Raw genomic sequence first — 17,530 nt, 5'->3', positions numbered from 1 at the left:
AAATGAAGATGCTGCTGTATTTGCATGGGTCTTTCACATGTATAATTCATTTAAAAATATATACTGAGCCAGTGGTTGAGTGTTGACCTATGAACCAGGAGGTCACGGTTTGATTCCGGGTCAGGGCACGTGCCTGGGCTGTGGGCTCAATCCCCAGTGTGGGGTGTGCAGGAGGCAGCCGATCAGTGATTCTCTCTCAACATTGATGTTTCCATCTCTCTGTTCCTCTCCCTTCCTCGCTGAAATCTAAATAAATAAATAAGTGCCTATCCATGTTCAAGGTATTGAACTATGTGTTGTGAAGCACAGAATTTCCGTTCTCAAGAACTTCTATACTAAAAGGGAGCTAAGATATAATCATATGCAATCTGAAGAAAAGATAGACAGTGAGACAGGGAAAGACAAAGGCCTAAGGAAGTTTAGCTTCCTGTTGAGGGCTCATTCTTCATTCTTTCATTTGACCCTCTGTATGCTACCCCCATTTAACAGGTGACAGGACAGGCCCAGAGTACGGCAGTGAATTAACTGTCCAGGGAAGTCTCCGAACTTCCATTTCTGGGTTCTTTCTATCAGAGCCTTTTCCTTTGGCATCTTTTTTGTCTGATAAAGTTAGATGGTTGCCTCAATTACATACCTCCCTTTGCAAGTAAAAGCAAAAGTTGAGGAGTCCTTGCAACTCTCAAGCTAAGAAAATCATTAAAAATGCATAACTAGCCGAAACCGGTTTGGCTCAGTGGATAGAGCGTGGGCCTGCAGACTGAAGGGTCCCGGGTTCGATTCCAGTCAAGGGCATGTACCTTGGTTGCGAGCACATCCCCAGTGGGGGGTGTGCAGGAGGCAGCTGATCGATGTTTCTCTCTCATCGATGTTTCTAGCTCTTTATCCCTCTCCCTTCCTCTCTGTAAAAAAAAAAAAAAAAAAAAAAAAAATGCATAACTATTCCGAACACTCCAACAAAACGAACCAGCTCACAAATTAATTAATTCAAACACAAATGTTTGCCTGTTGCTTTGTCTGATTCACCTGCCCAGCCAAAATGCCCACATCCCTTTCTTAGCCATTCATGTAAACATTTTATACTCCTTCAAACACACCACCAAACCATTATGTTTAAAACAGTATGGGTGGTGATGGCTATACAACACCATGAACATACTAAAAGCCACTGACTTGTGCACTTTAAAAGGTGAGCTCAGCCGAAACCAGTTTGGCTCAGTGGATAGGGCGTTGGCCTGTGGACTGAGGGGTCCCGGGTTCGGTTCCGGTCAAGGGCGTCTGCCCTGGTTGCGGGCACGTCCCCGGTGGGAGGTGTGCAGGAGGCAGCTGATCAATGTTTCTCTCTCATCGATGTTTCTGGCTCTCTGTCCCTCTCCCTTCCTCTCTGTAAAATATCAATGAAATATATTTAAAAAAAAAAAAAAAAGGTGAGCTCAATGGTATATGAATTATATCTCAAAAAAGCTGTTATATTTTTTAAATGTTATTTTCAAATGATTGTCATTAAAATATTAGTAATATTAGTATTCTATTCAGTATTAATTGCATGATTATAATGGCTATTATCTAAAATAATACAAGCATAATATGCTAATTAGACAAGATGTCCTTCTGGATGACCTTCCAGACAAAGCTGGGCTGCAAGGGAAGCCCAGGTCCTGGGTGCCTGCCAGAGGCCAGAGGGAAGCTGGTGCCAGCAGCCAGGGGAAGGAAGGCCTACTCTTGCACGAATTTCATGCATTGGGCCTCCAGTTATTCATAAAGAGTAATGCTGGATTTCATTTATCCTTTTAACCCAGCCATTTTTTCCCTTTGGAATTTATACAACATATATCAATTTGCAAAGATCTGTGGGAAAGATTGTGTTCTGTACCATTTGCATTTTTTAAAAACTAGTCAAACTAACCATTTCATAGCAGAGTAAAGCAGGGACGTGGATATCAAATACCAGGTCACCACTTAATATGTGAGTTCTGGACATATTACTTCATCTATCTAAACTCATTCATAAAATGGGGTTAATAACAATACTACTTTACAACACTGCTATGAGCTTAAATGACAAAATACATGTAAAAACTTAACAGGTGACTAGCATATGTTAAGTACTACTCATTAAATATTACCTATTGAAGCCATTACTATTATTACTATTATTGACTGGACAGACACTGGTTGAATGAATTATGACCTATCCATACTATAGTATAGTATCCATACTATACAGATTTTCAAAGAATGAGGAAGATTTATGCAAACTGATATGGAAAGAGTTCCAAGATATTAAGTGAAAAACGAAAACTGCTTCCCAGCAGGTGTGCCTCAGTGGTTGAATGTTGACCCAGGAACCAAGAGGTCGAAGCTCAACCCCTGGTAGGGAGCATGCACAAGGCAACCAATCAATGATGTTCCTCTCTCATTGATGTTTCTATCGCTCTATCCCTCTCCCTTCCCCTATCTCTAAAAACCAATAAAAACATATTTTTTAAACTGATGAGATTATAGAATGATCCCAGTTATAAATTCTTTTAAATCTATATAATGTGTAAATATAATTATACTAGTGGCCTAGTGCACAAATTCGTGCACACTGAAAGGAAATTAATTAGAAGAAATATTTTAAGGACTTGTATGCATGCATATAAGCCTAACCAGTGGTCACAGATAACAGGAGGGTGGGGGCATGCGTAGGGAGGGGTTTGGGATGGAAATGGGGGGATGAGGACAAATATGTGATACCTTAATCAATAAAGAAATTAATAAAAAAATAAAAATAAAAGAAAGAGTACAAAAAAAAAACAGGAAAAAAAAAAGAAGAAATATTTTAATATCGCTATTCACCCTTCCTCTATAATACAGTGTCAACCAAATTCCCGATCAACAATGATAGATGGAAACACACGTGTGCAACTGGCACCAGCGATAGCTTTATATGTATCATGAATGTGAAAGTCAACTTAGCCTTTTATAGAGATAGAATAAACTTGATTAATTAGACCTGCTTTCTGATGTAGCTAAACTTTTTCCAGCCCAGTGAAGCACCCTAACTTCTCTTACAGGTAATTGTCAGCAACACAGCAGTAAATATCAACACGAAGCAGATTATTATTGTAGATCCTGCAGGGAGAACTAAGGGTAAAATATTTAACTGCAGCAGTGTTTGACTATATTCTGTGCAGTGAGAAAACCTGAAGTCATTTTCAAGGTCCACCATTTCTTCTTTTCAGTTGGGTCAAGTTTCTAAGCTTTCTAAATCTCCGTTTTCCGGCTAATGAAAAGAAAATAGGATTCCACCAAGTCTCCTATCTACCTACTCCAGGACTTCTGTGAGGATCGAATGAGATGAGGCACGGGAAAACACTTCACAGACATTTGGTTACAGTGTGAAATGTTTCCACCTGGCTATAAAGCAAGTCATGTTCCTGGGCTGAAGAAACTGCAAGGAGGCTAGTCATCGCTAGGGAGAGGAAGGCGGGCGTTGCTACGTGACGTCATTACCGGGACGGACACTTAGCACATTAGCCTTTTATATATATAGATGTGCATATGTATGAAAGAGTGTGTGTGTTTGTACGTGCATAGAAAATTTCTGGAAGAATATTCAGAAACTGGGTAATGGGAGTGAGAAGAAAGGGGCATGTTTACTCTTCACTTCATAACCCTTAGAACCATACTTTTTTTCCAATGAGCAAAGTTTTCATTTTTTTAAAAATCAAGAGAAAAATGTTACAATGACTTGTTTACTAAAAAGAGAGGAAAAAAGCACCCTGATGAAAGAAAAGGCATTGACAAAAGAAAGCTTGCACGGAACTCTGAAATTGGCAGCAGATAGAAAAACTCGATCAACATATTAAAAGTAACAGTCCACTGTGAAAGAGTGGAATTTAACTGAGGTCTGGGCTATGTTCAATACTATCAGAGATCTTTTAATTACTGGCTTCTGAAAATATCCACCTTATCTGCAAAGTAAAATCACCGAGACTTCCATCTTCAGTTTCAAAGACTGCTTTTTATTTTTAAAGTACTTAAAAACCTATTGGATTTATGTAACACTGGCCTACAAGGCAACATAAATAATACGATTGGTTTTTAAATTTCCATCAGCTGGTGTTTCACTGTGATGATTTCATTTTTTAAACTTGGGCTTAAAATAACATTACAAGAAATCTTAACATCTTTACATCTCCTCAAATTCTCACCACCACAACATAAAGCAATACAAATTAAAGATCAAAGTGCCAACACAAAGCAACTGTTGGAAATAATTTCTAAAAAAACAGATTAAAACTACAGCAAGACCTTGCATGCTACAGAGATTTAAAACTCAAAAGAGAACACTGCTGCTGAGACTGACTGAAGGGACGGAAGTTCAGGGGCAAAAGGGACCAAAAAGTAAAAAGGACAACTACTTTACATCTCACCCTCTTTCTCAGAGTTCTGACAAGCAAGCAGCATCCTTTTATGAAACAGGCAGCAATGCCTAGTAACTTTAAAAGATGACTATGTATGTTCAAATACCAAAAGAACATTAATCTCTCTGGCAGTGTTGAAATGATTACTCAAATGTTACTAGAAGGCAAATTGCCTGAAAAATCTTTAGTTTGCCTTATCAATCAGATATAACATGAAGAGCATCATCATTTCTAAGGTAAGTTGTCAGAATTGTACACTAAGGAAAGCTATGAATGTCTTCACCAAACATCTTTAACAGAAGGGGCCGGCAGTCTTCTCAATGAGATGCTTTTGGTTGTACAAAAAGGAAAATAGTACATGATCCCTCTCCCACCCACCCTCAGGAGATCCCTCCTCTAGCGCCTTCTCCTCACAATATCCCAAATGGGAAGCAGACCCTATATAGAAAAGAACTGGATTCCCAGCTCACTACATGTGGGCCAAGGCAGTTAAGCAAGAGGGACCCTAATGTCTGTGGGTCCTAATACCCCTTCACCCAATAAATGACACCTCGCATACTGTCTAGCACTGGCAAATGAGTCATCAATAGCAACATCCACATTTTTACCTAAATCCAATCACTTCTCACCATCTTCAGTGCTACTCCCCTATATCAAGCCCCACATTATCTCACCTGCCAGGTCTGGCCACCTCTACTGTTGCCCCCTCAGGGCATTCTCGACAAAGGGGTCACCAGTGTTTTTAAAACACATCAGATCCTATCTTCCTTCTGCTATAAAACCTTCCAAAGGCTTAGCTGTCACACTTGGAATAAAAGCCAAACTACTTCCCAGCGCACACAGGCCCTGCCTGATAGGTCCCTGCCTCCTTCAAATCTCATCTACCCCTCTCCCATCCTTGGACTAAATGTTGGCCCACATGGGCCTTCCTTTTCTGTTCTGTTGACAAGCCAAGCTCATTGCTATCTCAGAACCTGTGCATTTGCTGCTCCCTGTGTCCCGAACACTCTTCCTTGCCTCTTACAAGGCCAGTCTTTCTCATCATTCAGGTCTCAAGCCATGTCGCCTCCTCACATCCTATGCATTCTAGACTCATTTTCTTTTACTATCCAAAATTCTTTTTTTAAAAAAATATGTTTTATGGATTGTTTTAGAGAGAGAAACATCAACGTGAAAGAGCAACATTGATCAGGCTGCCTCCCCAACTGGATCAAGCCTGCAATCTGGTAATGTGCCCTGATCAGGAATCAAACCAGTGACCTTTTTGGTACACAGGATGATGCTCAAACAACTGAGCCACACCAGCCAGGGCACTATCTGAAATTCTTATTTATTTGTTGACTTTGTTATCTATCTCCACTCTCATTACCACTAGCCCACCAGCTCCAAGAGAGCAGAAACCCTGTCTTATGTACCTCTGTATCCACAGAGCCTGGCACAGTGACAGCAGTCAAGAAATGATTGACAGATGATTAGAATTCACGGTTCTTAAAAATCATTTATGTATTTTTTTCTCAGTAAATAGATATTACAAGTACAGCTACTATGTTCTAGGCAAATATGGTTTGCTTTTAATGGGATCCTAAGGTAGAGAACAAAATATATGCAATTCATATCATAAACAAAGGGTTAATTTCTTTCTTTTTTTTAATCTTCTAACTATGAAAGTCATTCACAAAAATGAGCAAGAGGTAAAATAGCTCACCAAAAAGTAAGTAAAGGACCCCCTAAATAAGTGTTAAGATGCACAATTTGCCCTGGCCAGTGTGGCTCAGTTGTTTGGAAATAGAGAGGTGGCTGGTTCAATTCCAGGTCAGGGCACATGTCAGGGTTTCTGGCTCGATCCCCAGTGGGGAGCATGTGGGAGGCAGCTGATCGATATTTTGCTTTCACATCTGTTGGAAGCCGCCCATTGCCTTCACTAGCAGAGAGGTGTGGACAAGGAACCCGGAAGGCTGGTCAACCTTGAAGCTCTGAAAGGTCAGAGCCAACCACCCACTGTTTAGTTGAGACAATGATAGCTAAAGCAACTTCCACCTTCTAGTTTTATGTAAATTCTTGCTGATTGGCTATTATTGGAATCACCTGCCTAAAGGCTATGGGTGTATCCCATAGTCTTAATAAAAGGGATAGCAAGGCCAGGGCGGGGTGAAGTCCTTCCCCTTGAGTTGGGCTCCCGCCTGGCCCCCAATATTTCCAAATTAACATTTTCTAGTCTCTTTCATTTGTGTGCGGCCTCCTCCAGAGCCCGAACCTGAACCCTGAACCACGGGGGACATGAAAGGGGTTCACTACAAACTGGCACCCAACGTGGGGCACTGGCTCACATCAACGTTTCTCTTTCTCTTTCCCTCTCCCTTCCTCTCTCTCTAAAAGAAATCAATAAAAGTATTTTTTTAAAAGATGTACAATTTTTACTCAAAATAAGGCAAAAATAAATTATAGCTACTAGATACCATTTTTCACCTTTCAGCATGATAAAGAATAAAAGTACAATTGACACTTTGTACATTATGAAGAAATATGCTCTCTCACACGTTGCTGGTGGGAGTATAAACTAATATAATATTTTTGGAGAGCAATTTGGAATTATCTATGAAAATTAAAAGTGTATATGCCCTATGACTTAACTTTTAGGAATTTAGCCTATGGATATACTTTCATAAAAGCAAAATAATGCACATGCACAAGGATATTTACTACAGCATATCCTACACACAAGAAACAATACAAATATCTAGAAATTATTCTACACAAGGGAATATTATGCAGCTGCATAAGAGAATCAGACAGCTCTTTATACTCATACTAGAGGCCCTCTCGCAATCTGGGACCCCTCAGGGGATGTCAGACTGCTGGTTTCGGCCTGATCCCTACAGGCTAGGCTGAGGGACCCCACCGGTGCACGAATCATTCGTGCACTGGGCCTCTAGTATGCATATAAGATCTTTGGTTAATCTCTTCTCATCCTCCCCGCTTCCCCCTTCCCTCTGAGATTCATCAGTCTGTTCCATGTTTCTATGTCTGTGCATTGAGCATCTGCCCCCTGGTGGTCAATGCACATCACAGCTACCAGTTGAACGGTCGAACGGTCACTTAGGCTTTTATATATGTAGATGGAACAATTTCCATGACATGTTGGTTAGTTAATAAAGCAAGTTTCAGTACAGTGTTATCATGCTGTGGGGTTTTTTGTTTGTTTATTTTGAAAATATATATGATATGCTTTGTAAATATATAAAATGTCTTTGAAATGACAGAAAGTAACTTTGGTTGCATGAAAGAAGAACTGAATGGGTGGGTAATGGAGAAAGGCTTGCTTTGTTAGCTTATGGGCTTTAAACTATCATTTATATGATTATTAATCATGTAAAACAAATCAATATAAAAGACCATATCCGTACGCAAATTTTTTAAATTACTGATTTGAAAAACCTCTCAAGATTTCTTCAAAACTTCAGATTGTGTGCCATTCAACAATTTCAAAAGGCCGATAAAAAGAAATCATATTGTTATCTTTACTTCTTTTGCACAGTAAGTACATCATAAATAACTGTTCTTTTTTTTAATAGACTTTTCTCATTCTAGCACAGGATCCCACTGTCCTCAACTAAGACTTGGGCCATCCACAGCCCTATCCCACACAGCTCTTCAATCTCTGCAAGTGAAGATATATTCCTGGAAGGTTATATTCTGAAATGTAATATAAACAGTAGTATTTATTGTGCTGGGATAACCATTTTTTTCCTAGAAGATGCTATCATAATAAATAGTATAAGAGAATTTAGCTGCCTCCTAGGGCTTTTCAACTCTTCTAGTTTAGGAGCTAGGACATGTTTATTTGAAAAAATAATGACCATGCTAGAAAGGATATTATAGATGCCAAATAAGTAGCACAAGTAAGCAATCCCTCAAGAAATTCAGGAGGAAAATCACATTTACTAGGTAATCAGAAAAGGCTTCAAAAGAGAAATAGCATCTGAGCTGGGCTTGATGTATGATCCAGTTTCAACAGGCAAGGAAATGCACAGTAAGGAATGGTTTGGGAACAAGGGAGCAGGCCAGTCTGGACAAATGGAGCCTGCAGGTGGCGGAAGTGCTCCTAGCTCCTGGAAGTCCATTTAATCAGTCCCTGAGCCTGTATCCTTCCAATGCCCTAGATTAATTTTGAGTCTTCCTAATATCTCCCAGAGTTGTCATTTCTTCTCCATTCTCACTACCTCAAAGCAACCCAAGCTCTCCTCCCCTCCCTCTGGATAGATCTCTAAACTCATCCTCCTGTTTTCAATCTCCCCCATCTCCAATCCACCGTGCAAAGCTCATGACGTTATTTTATACGCATAATCAAGTCACCCCAAACACATCAAAGCCTAACCACGGCTTGTGAAATAAAACTATCCACCCTCTCATTCCAGCCCTTCTAGCATCTGCTCTCTATCTACCTCTCACTCCTTCACTGGATCCATACCCACTAAACATAATATACAAATGTCAAGCCTATGTCCATGCCATTTCTTTCACCTGGAAAATTCTCCTTATTTTGTTCCCTGGTGGCACACATGGTTGTACAGGTGGCGAACACTGTAGTTTATATAAATAATACCTTCTCCCGTGTTGGGCAGTGTACAACCTCTGCACCCTTCCAAAGATGGCTTGTTTCCATCCTCCCACACCTTGAAGGCCTTCTCAGAACAACTCAACTCAACTGTTGGTCAACTCACTCCTTCCTACCTCACCAACTTGACACCTTTTCTTTTTTTAAAAAAAAGTTACAATATTTGAAACACCAACAGTGCCTTAAACACAGCAGATACTCAAAAGATCCTTGCAAATTCCAATGGGCTAAATTAAAAAAAAAAAAAAAAAGACAAATTGTGACATAAAGAGCCTTGAAGGCCAAAACAGAAGTTTTGACTTTATTTGGCAGATGTCACATATAACCAATGATCAGAAGGATGTGTTAGAAAGACTAATTTCATCAACCATAAGAAGCAGGAGTTGAGAGGTTATACTCAGGGCGCCAGTTTAGGGCCCTCTTGGTTGGAGGAGGCTGTGGGAGGCTCCCTCTGTAATGTGCAACCTCCTCAGTCATTCAGTCATCCTTCCGTTTACCTGTTTGGGATTACAGATACTGATTTCCATATACCTATCATCAAAGTGAAGCTTAAAACTGGGCCATTAAGCCAAGAAAAAGATGCTTTTGCCTGAAATATCTGCGTATCTAGGAAACAGTTCTGACTTGAATAATTATATACATACATAAAATACATATACACAAATTAAGCAGTACTCTTATCTTCTTTCTTCACTTCTTTTGCAGTCTTCTCCTTTTCCATCTGTCTCTTCCCTTTTTGGTCTCTCTCTCTCTCTCTCTCTCTCTCTCTCTCTCTCTCTCTCTCCCCCCCCCACCCCCCACCCCCATTATTATTATTATCCTTGTCTCCTATTTCTTTCCAAATGCTTTACATTAAGATGTCCAGACTGCCCTTCCCTTCTCCTCAAACACCCCCACCCCCAAAAAATTATTATTCAGCTTCATTTGACTGTTTTTGCTTATATACTGATTTAGCCAACTCCCCTAAATATTCGTAGTAATAACTCATTTCTCCTGCTTCCTTTGCTAATGTAGCTTAAACCTTCACTAACCGTAGAAGTCTACAATTACTAGTGAATCGTTTCAAGGCAAATCATTTTCCTATGGCCTACTAAAAGAATCAAAGGCAAAAAAAAAAAAAAAAAGAATCAAAGGCACTTATGTATTTAGGTATCTAAATTAATTTAATTGTGCTGTTGTAGTACCAAATAAGTAATTCTTATTGATAAACTGAAAATTCAAAACCTAATACATTAAACAAAATTAGTTTTCTAATGAATTTCCTTCCAAAGCATGTATCTTGGATTTCATGCCAACATGGCATATCAGTAATGGACTCCATGGTACTAGACAATTTTATTTGCTTCTCACATCTATAAGAAAAAGATCTTTCCTCTCCAAAGGAAGAATATTATGTGGAAAAGACCCACTGCAATATCAAGGCAGAGAAATAACAGCATTAGAAACATGCACATGCCTGTCAGGAAAAGATTAACTGTGGCAACCTAATTTAAAAAAGGGTTGAAGGGGAATCTTAAAACAGTATCAAAAGTAAAACAAAACAAGCAATTTTGTATTTGTACCCAAACAGGCAGTCTCCCCTGAAAGTACAACTTTACTCAGGTAAGAATGATCTAAGGAAAGATTTCAGTATTTTCCTTTCATCCTAGTAAAGTTTTAAAAAATTAACTATTCAAATACTGGTTCTGGATTTGGAGCAGTTTAGATGTTTCTCCTCTCCCAAGGTAATGTTTTTTCCCTCTCCATACTGAAGATCCCTGAGTGTCACAGTGTGAATCTTTGGTACCAAATGGTGGGCAGGTGCTCTGTGAACTCCACACTTTGTAGGAAAGAAGGAGAGAGAAGAACACGACATCCATTATTTAGACTGAGCCTATAGTTAAGTCAATCTCCTTTATAATATAACAATTCCATTGCAGTACATTTTATGCAGAGTGCATAGAAAGTGTGGACAGTGTAGAGCAGACCTCATTCACAATAGCAAGACCGTCTTTTCAAATACCACCCCAAATGGGCAAATAATCCAAACTGCTCTTAGTTCCATTTTAAATTGTTGAATACTACCAATAAAAGTTTACAGAAATCTAACTAACCGGTTGGGAACTGCTCGAAAGTAAACTACAAAGATGGGAGGCTTGTCTGTATCTACCCCTCTCCATGCCTGGCGATTCACCCAAGAGAGGGGTGTCTTAGATGTACCAGAACCTCTGGTGCCCGGGAAATAGGGACGGGGAGTGAGGATCAACCCGTCCCTTGCTGGCCGCGCCTGGGGCTTCGCTGGGCCCCAAACCTAGATGGGTCGGCCGCCCAGAGGCATACAGGACAGAGACGCGACCGACGAACGGACAGACGGGACAGGACGGACGCAACGGGCAAAGAAGCAGTGCGTCCTACCCGGAGGGCTCCCTCCCAGGGACGGCGGAGTACCTGCTCCGGTCATCCAGGCTGCGGTTGTCGGCTGCTGCGGCGCGCCAATCGGGCAGTGTGCTAGCGCACAGCACCACCATGGACACGATCACGAACACTACCGACACGCTGGCCAGGATCTGGGCGGCCAGCGACGACGTGGGCTCCTCGAAGGTGAGCCGCATGCGCTCCAGCCAGCGCCTGGAGGGGGCTGCCTCGGCACCGCCGGCTCGCGGCTCTTCGCGGCCCGCCGCGCCCGGCTCGTCGGCCGAGTAGAAGGTGTAGGTGTCGGACATGCGGTCGTCGAGGCGGCGCTGGCAGCAGTACTCGAGGTGTGCGCCCTCCAGGCCCCAATAGATCATCTCGTTGTAGAAGGAGAGTTCGCACATCCGCGGCGCGAAGCGCAGCTTGCCGTGGCCGCGCACGTAGAGCAGGATGAAGCCGAAGGCCTCCGAGTGCCGGTCGAAGAAGTACTCGTTGCGCTCGCGGTCGTAGTCGTCGCACACCTCGAGCACGTCGCGCTCCGAGCGGCAGCCGTGCAGCCGGCTCACACGGCGCAGCGGGAAGTCCTTCAGCAAATCCCGGGACAGCGAGTACCGGGCGCCACCCACGTTCAGCACCACTGAGGCGGCCCCGCTGCGCCCGAAGGTCATGGCTGGCCGCCCCGAAGCCCCGAGGCCCGAGGGCGCCGCCGCCGCCCCCTAGCCGCCGCGCAGGGTCTGCTGGCCGCGGGCCGACCCAGGAGCGCGCCGTCGGGGCCCGCGGGCTGTCTGGCCCACTCTGCCTCGGGCTCCTCCTCTGCTCTACGCTGACCCGGGGACCCCTGGGCTCGAGCCTCCTCGGCTGCCCAGCGGCGCTCCTAGAGACACTCCCTCCGCGCAGCGGTACCTGCAGGTGTCCCGTGAGTCCCCGCCGGCGTCAGCTCTGCACCTACTGGCGGAGACCGAGGCTGAGAGCCGCCGCCCCTCGCGACCGGGAGGTGATACTCCCTCAGAGGCCGGGGCGTCCTCTTCAAGGCGGGGTCGCTGTTCCCCCTGAGGGGCGCGGACGCCGAGAGGGGTTAGCTGGTGCCGGATGGCTCCAGGTCCTCTGCGCTCCCTCCGATCGCGGATGTGGCAACCGCCCCGCCGCCGTCCAGAGGCGAGAAGCAAAGTGAGCGGTTTCGGAGGCGGCGAGGAGCCGGCTCGGAGGCGGGGGCGGGGCCTCCTCGGCTCCCGGCTCCGCTCCGCTCACCTCCCAACGCGCGCCGCCCTCCTCTTCCCACCCGCACCTCCCGGGCTCGCTCCGGCTGGGATTCCCCGGCGCCCCGCCCTGGACCTCGGGCTCTCCGCCTCGTGACGCCGTCCTCCCTCTCGGCTCCCGCAGTGGCCGGGAGGGGTCCGCGGGGCGGGGAGGTGAGGAGCGGGGAGCCCCCGGGTGGAGGGGGGAGCCAAGCCCCGCGGCTGGGATACCTGCTCCCGCGTCCCGCACGGGGCCATCGGGATGACTTGGACAGTACCCAAAGGCCCTTCCTTTATCAGCCCACAAAGGGAGGTAGCATGGTAAGCACGCGTGAGGACTGGGGTGCGGGATCTGAGGGGCGGGGACAGACGGCGTTTGGAAAGCTTTTTCCAGAAACTATGCAGAACCCAGCTCGGTTTCTGAGACCGCCTTAAGGATTTCTCAGAGAAGATACCCCAGCAACTGCTTTTCTTGCAGACTTTGCTCTTCCTCTCCCGGCGCGGAGATCACGTACCGCGTGCTCTGAGGGCGGCCACACACCCCAACACCCAACCTGGGTGCCACTCTCCCGCGGAGGAGACGGCCCCAGCCCCGGCTTTCTGGGGCACCGGTCCTAAGAGGGCGCCTACATGTAGAGCGCCTGGACCCCATCGTGACTCTTCCTGTAGAGTGGGGTGAAAGTGTGGGGAGAATCGCTTGCCAGTGGCAACAACAGAATTGCTCGTTGTCTTCGTCTGCATCCTCTTTTTCATAAAGTGTTGATTGCCCTCGTGCACCCCCAAGCTGGCTGCAGCACCGGCCTTTGGAGCTTTTAGAACCCCTTAAGACTCCGCAGAGAGAACTGCCCAGTGCTCTGCCCTGGTCAATCCCCAGACAATGGGTTCCGCTTGGCCGGGATTATTTTAAACTGCTACCGGCAAGTCACGCGACATCTGACACCGGCAGTCCAGCCCGCGCAGAGGTGAAACAGGTGAGTCGTAAGGCAAACTATGTTAAATGCAAAACAAATACTGGAAGAAAAATAAGGGAGGAGCTGGGTGGGATGTGCGGTCATCTGACCTAAGGGTAACCCAGCTAGTTACTAAGAAGGGTTTTACTTTACCCTTCACTTTTCATAATTTTGTAGGATTGTCTCATGCCCACTAGAGGTCACCAAAAAGAGTCATTTTGCTCTATGTCTAGTATGGATTCTAAGGGTTGGCAGGGGGCGGGGGCGGGGAGACACCTGAAAATTGGAGTGTTCTCTCACAAAGTAAAAAAATAAAATAAAATCACTGCGTGGTTTCTTTCCTTTTTTAATTAAATTATTGGGATGACATTGGTCAATAAAACCATACAGGTTTTAAGTGTACAACTCAATGACACACCATCTACATACTGCATCCTGTGCTCACCACCCAAAGTAAGTCTCTTTCCGCCACCATTTATCCCCCTTTTGCCCTCTTCCACATCCCCCTGCGCAGCCTTCCATTCTGACAATCACCATACTTGTTGTCTGTGTCTGTGGGTTTTTTTTCTTTGTTTGTCTAATCCCTTACCTTTTTCATCCAGCCCTCCAACTCCTCCCCCTCACCCTCCGACAGCTGTCAGTTTGTTCTATGTATCTATGATCCTGCTGTTTCTGTTTTGTTTGGGTGGTTTCTTTCTTTCTTTTATTTTTTTTTTCTTTTTAGTTTATTGGTGGGTGGTTTCTTAAAGAATGAAAATCTTTAAGTTGATTGCCCCTAGATGTGAATAATTTATCTTAAAAGTATTTAATATGATTGAAAGCTTAAACATAGGTGTTGTTTCTTTGCTAAGTAGCTATTAAACCAGGAAAACATCCTGAAGGAAGTGGGTTTCAAGATAGAATCAAAGGAGGTGATGCTCATGAGCTGGTGGAGAGAAAGAATAGAGCATTCCAAGGAGAAAACTCTCAGATGTGAAGGATGGAAGTCTAGAGAAAGCGAATGAATGCATTTGCTTGGCTGTACCGATGGGGATCTCAACTGCAGAATGTAGATCTCATCCTATAAGCGATGGAATCCTGGCAGGTTTTAATAATATAAATGGCTATTATCAAAGGAAAATTCCTTTGCCTGTTGGGTTATTCTAAGGAGAAGTCCATTTGTGCAACCCAGGAAGGAAAACCCCATCCTCAAGTCTTCGTAGATGAGAAAGGAAACACTGAGGCCGAGGCTCAGCAAAGCCTGGACACTGATTTGTTGTAGCAAACGAGGATGGAGAAAAGTTTGCAGATGTGAGTGGAGAGAAGATCCTGGCTTCAACAAGAGCCAATTCCTCAGGGAGTTATTAAAAATACTTTCTAGAAGCATCACAAGCCACAGAACACAGACCAACTATTTTGTTGATTATTTGCTCCAACATTACTGTATTTATTTCCTGTGTTCTCCATCTAAAATTGCTCTAAACTCTGTTGATTGGACCAGTTAAAGAAATATCACATTTTAAATTAAATATGAGCTCAGAAAACAAATTAATATGATGGCAATACAATTTGTACCTCCAACATTTCTTAGAGATGGGTTTAAATCGTTTCATTTGTTTCCAGAGTAATATTCCTATTTGATTCATCAACCACTGCTGTAGCAGCAATACCCAAATCATTTTCTTACACAAAGGAAACAGTAAGGTGCAGAAAAAATTGGCTTGTCTGGTTTAGAAAACCTTCTTAAAAACAATTTTACTCTTTTGTACTTTGAAAACTATGTTAAGAATTATAACATCTAAATTCTTTCTTGGATCCCAGATGATATTTAGGGCCTTTATATATAAATCTTTAGAATGCATTAAAATTTAAAGGCATCAAGCAGAATTTTAGAATTTGAAAGAACCAAGAGATTTTGTCATCTCAATTTATCAACCCATTATTTAGGGAGGAGTAAGAAGGCTCCAGAGATGTGGTGGTTGTAACTTGCCTGAGGTACCCCAGTCAGCAGCATCATGGTAGAGATGGGCTGGAAGCAGGTTTTCTAGTTCCAAACTCTAATCACTCCATTTCCAGGGCCTGCATTGCTGCCACAACCTTAGCTGATCTTCCTGCGCTCCAGTTCTTTCCTCCTCCTGTGAATCCTGTATTATGCCACCAGACAGCTCTTCCTTCTGTTCATTTTAATCAAGTCATTCCTGAGTTCGAGAACAAAAAAGATCTATTGGTCTACAGAATTACAATATTATCTATAATAATAAAAGCGTAATATGCAAATTAGACCTGATGTCCTTCTGGTTGAAGCTGTGGTGGAGGGGGCCGAGGCAGCCACCATGGCAGCAGCGGGGGGCCAAGCCCCTTGCACAAATTTCGTGCACCAGACCTCTAGTATTACAATAAAATCCAAACTGGTTATTTGGGGCCCTCCCTAGATTGAAATCCTGGCTGCACAACTTGTTTGCTAAGTGACCTGGATCAAGTTCCTTAATCTCCTTAAGCCTCCATTTTCTCCTCCATGTAGTAGAGATAATGATAGCTACATCAAAGGGGTGATGTGAGGATTAAATGAGATAATGTGAGTGTGGGCTATAGCTCAGTGCATGACACAGAAAAAAAAATCTCACTTCATTATGCTTCCACAAGCCCAAATAGGCCATGCTCATTCTCATTATAGGGTTCTAAATAAATACAAATTGGACAAGTGAATTGATTCATCTAAAAATGTGACCATTGCCGAAGCCGGTTTGGCTCGGTGGATAGAGCATCGGCCTGCGGACTGAAGGGTCCCGGGTTCGATTCCGGTCAGGGGCATGTGCCTTGGTTGCGGGCACATCCTCAGTGGGAGGTGTGCAGGAGGCGGCTGATCGGTGTTTCTCTCTCATCGATGTTTCTGGCTCTCTGTCCCTCTCCCTTCCTCTCTGTGAAATATCAATGGAATATATTTGAAGGAAAAAAAAAAGAAAAATAAAATAAAATAAAATAAAATAAAAATGTGACCAACCGCAAATAAGCAACCTGAACCATCAAAAATTCAGTGTAATGTCCTAGCTGGTTTGGCTCAGTGGATAAAGTGTCAGTGTCAGCCTATGGACTTCAGGGTCCCAGATTCAATTCTGGTCAAGGGCACATGCCCAGGTTGTGAGCTCGATCCCCAGTAATGCAGGAGACAGCCAATCAATGATTCTCTCTCATCAATGATGTTTCTATCTCTCCTTCTCCCTTCCTCTCTGAAATCAATAAAAAATATATTTTTAAAAAAATGTTCAGTGTAAAGTTGTGACCCTTACACTGCTGACCCTCTAAATTGAACACAGACTCCTCTATCACTTTCCATTGCAGAACTAGATGTGGTCAGGGACTCTGAACATCTGCCCGGAAGCTTTATAAACTGAAACACCCTGTGGGCACTGCTGGTCCTTGCAGCTTGCTTATCAACTTCGCTTTAGAAAGCCCTCACTCTGCTGTCAATTCATACCTCCAAGTATTTGTGTTAAACCAGTTTATTTCTCAGCATCTGCAGAAACAGTAGATGCTTTAAGAAGTTGGATTTTAAAATTTTTTTTATTGATTTTAGAGAGAGAGAGGAAAGGAGAGACAGAGAGACATCAATTTGTTTTTTCACTTATGCATTCATTGGTTGCTTCTTGTATGTGCCCTGACTGGGGATCGAACCCACAACCTTGGTGTGTCTGGACAACACTCTAACCAACTGAGCTACCTGGCCAGGGCCAAAAAGTTGGCTTTTGAATGGAAATGTAAACTGCACTTGTCTCTATTTTCATGTATGAAGGACTCTATTGACATCATCCGCCATTACCCCTGTAGAAGGTAATCTTGTAACTTTCAGTAAACTGCCCTCAGAACCATCCCACCACATGGACCCCATTCTTAAAAATGAGACTCCAGGGGGTCATGTCACCCCATCCCACACCAATGTCCCTGCCTTTTTCT

General features: G+C 43.6%; 1 protein-coding gene across 2 annotated transcripts in view; it reads right to left on the bottom strand.

Moving 5' to 3' along the window:
* KCNG3 (potassium voltage-gated channel modifier subfamily G member 3) overlaps positions 1–12,313 on the bottom strand; it is a gene marked incomplete at its 3' end in the record, with an annotated part of 39,031 nt that extends 26,718 nt beyond the window's left edge. The window contains exon 1 of one of the 2 annotated variants that reach the window (XM_080683846.1): positions 11,419–12,313. In XM_080683846.1, the coding sequence (XP_080539972.1) occupies positions 11,419–12,083 (665 nt within the window). In that variant the 5' untranslated portion in view covers positions 12,084–12,313. The remainder of the gene's footprint in view (positions 1–11,418) is intronic. The other variant, XM_080683847.1, reaches the window with a different exon arrangement.
* Positions 12,314–17,530: the final 5,217 nt, after the last annotated feature.

Source organism: Plecotus auritus (genome assembly GCF_963455305.1).
Source record: "Plecotus auritus genome assembly, chromosome: 8".
Lineage (NCBI taxonomy): Eukaryota > Metazoa > Chordata > Mammalia > Chiroptera > Vespertilionidae > Plecotus > Plecotus auritus.
This window is presented reverse-complemented; position numbering and strand designations above follow the sequence as displayed.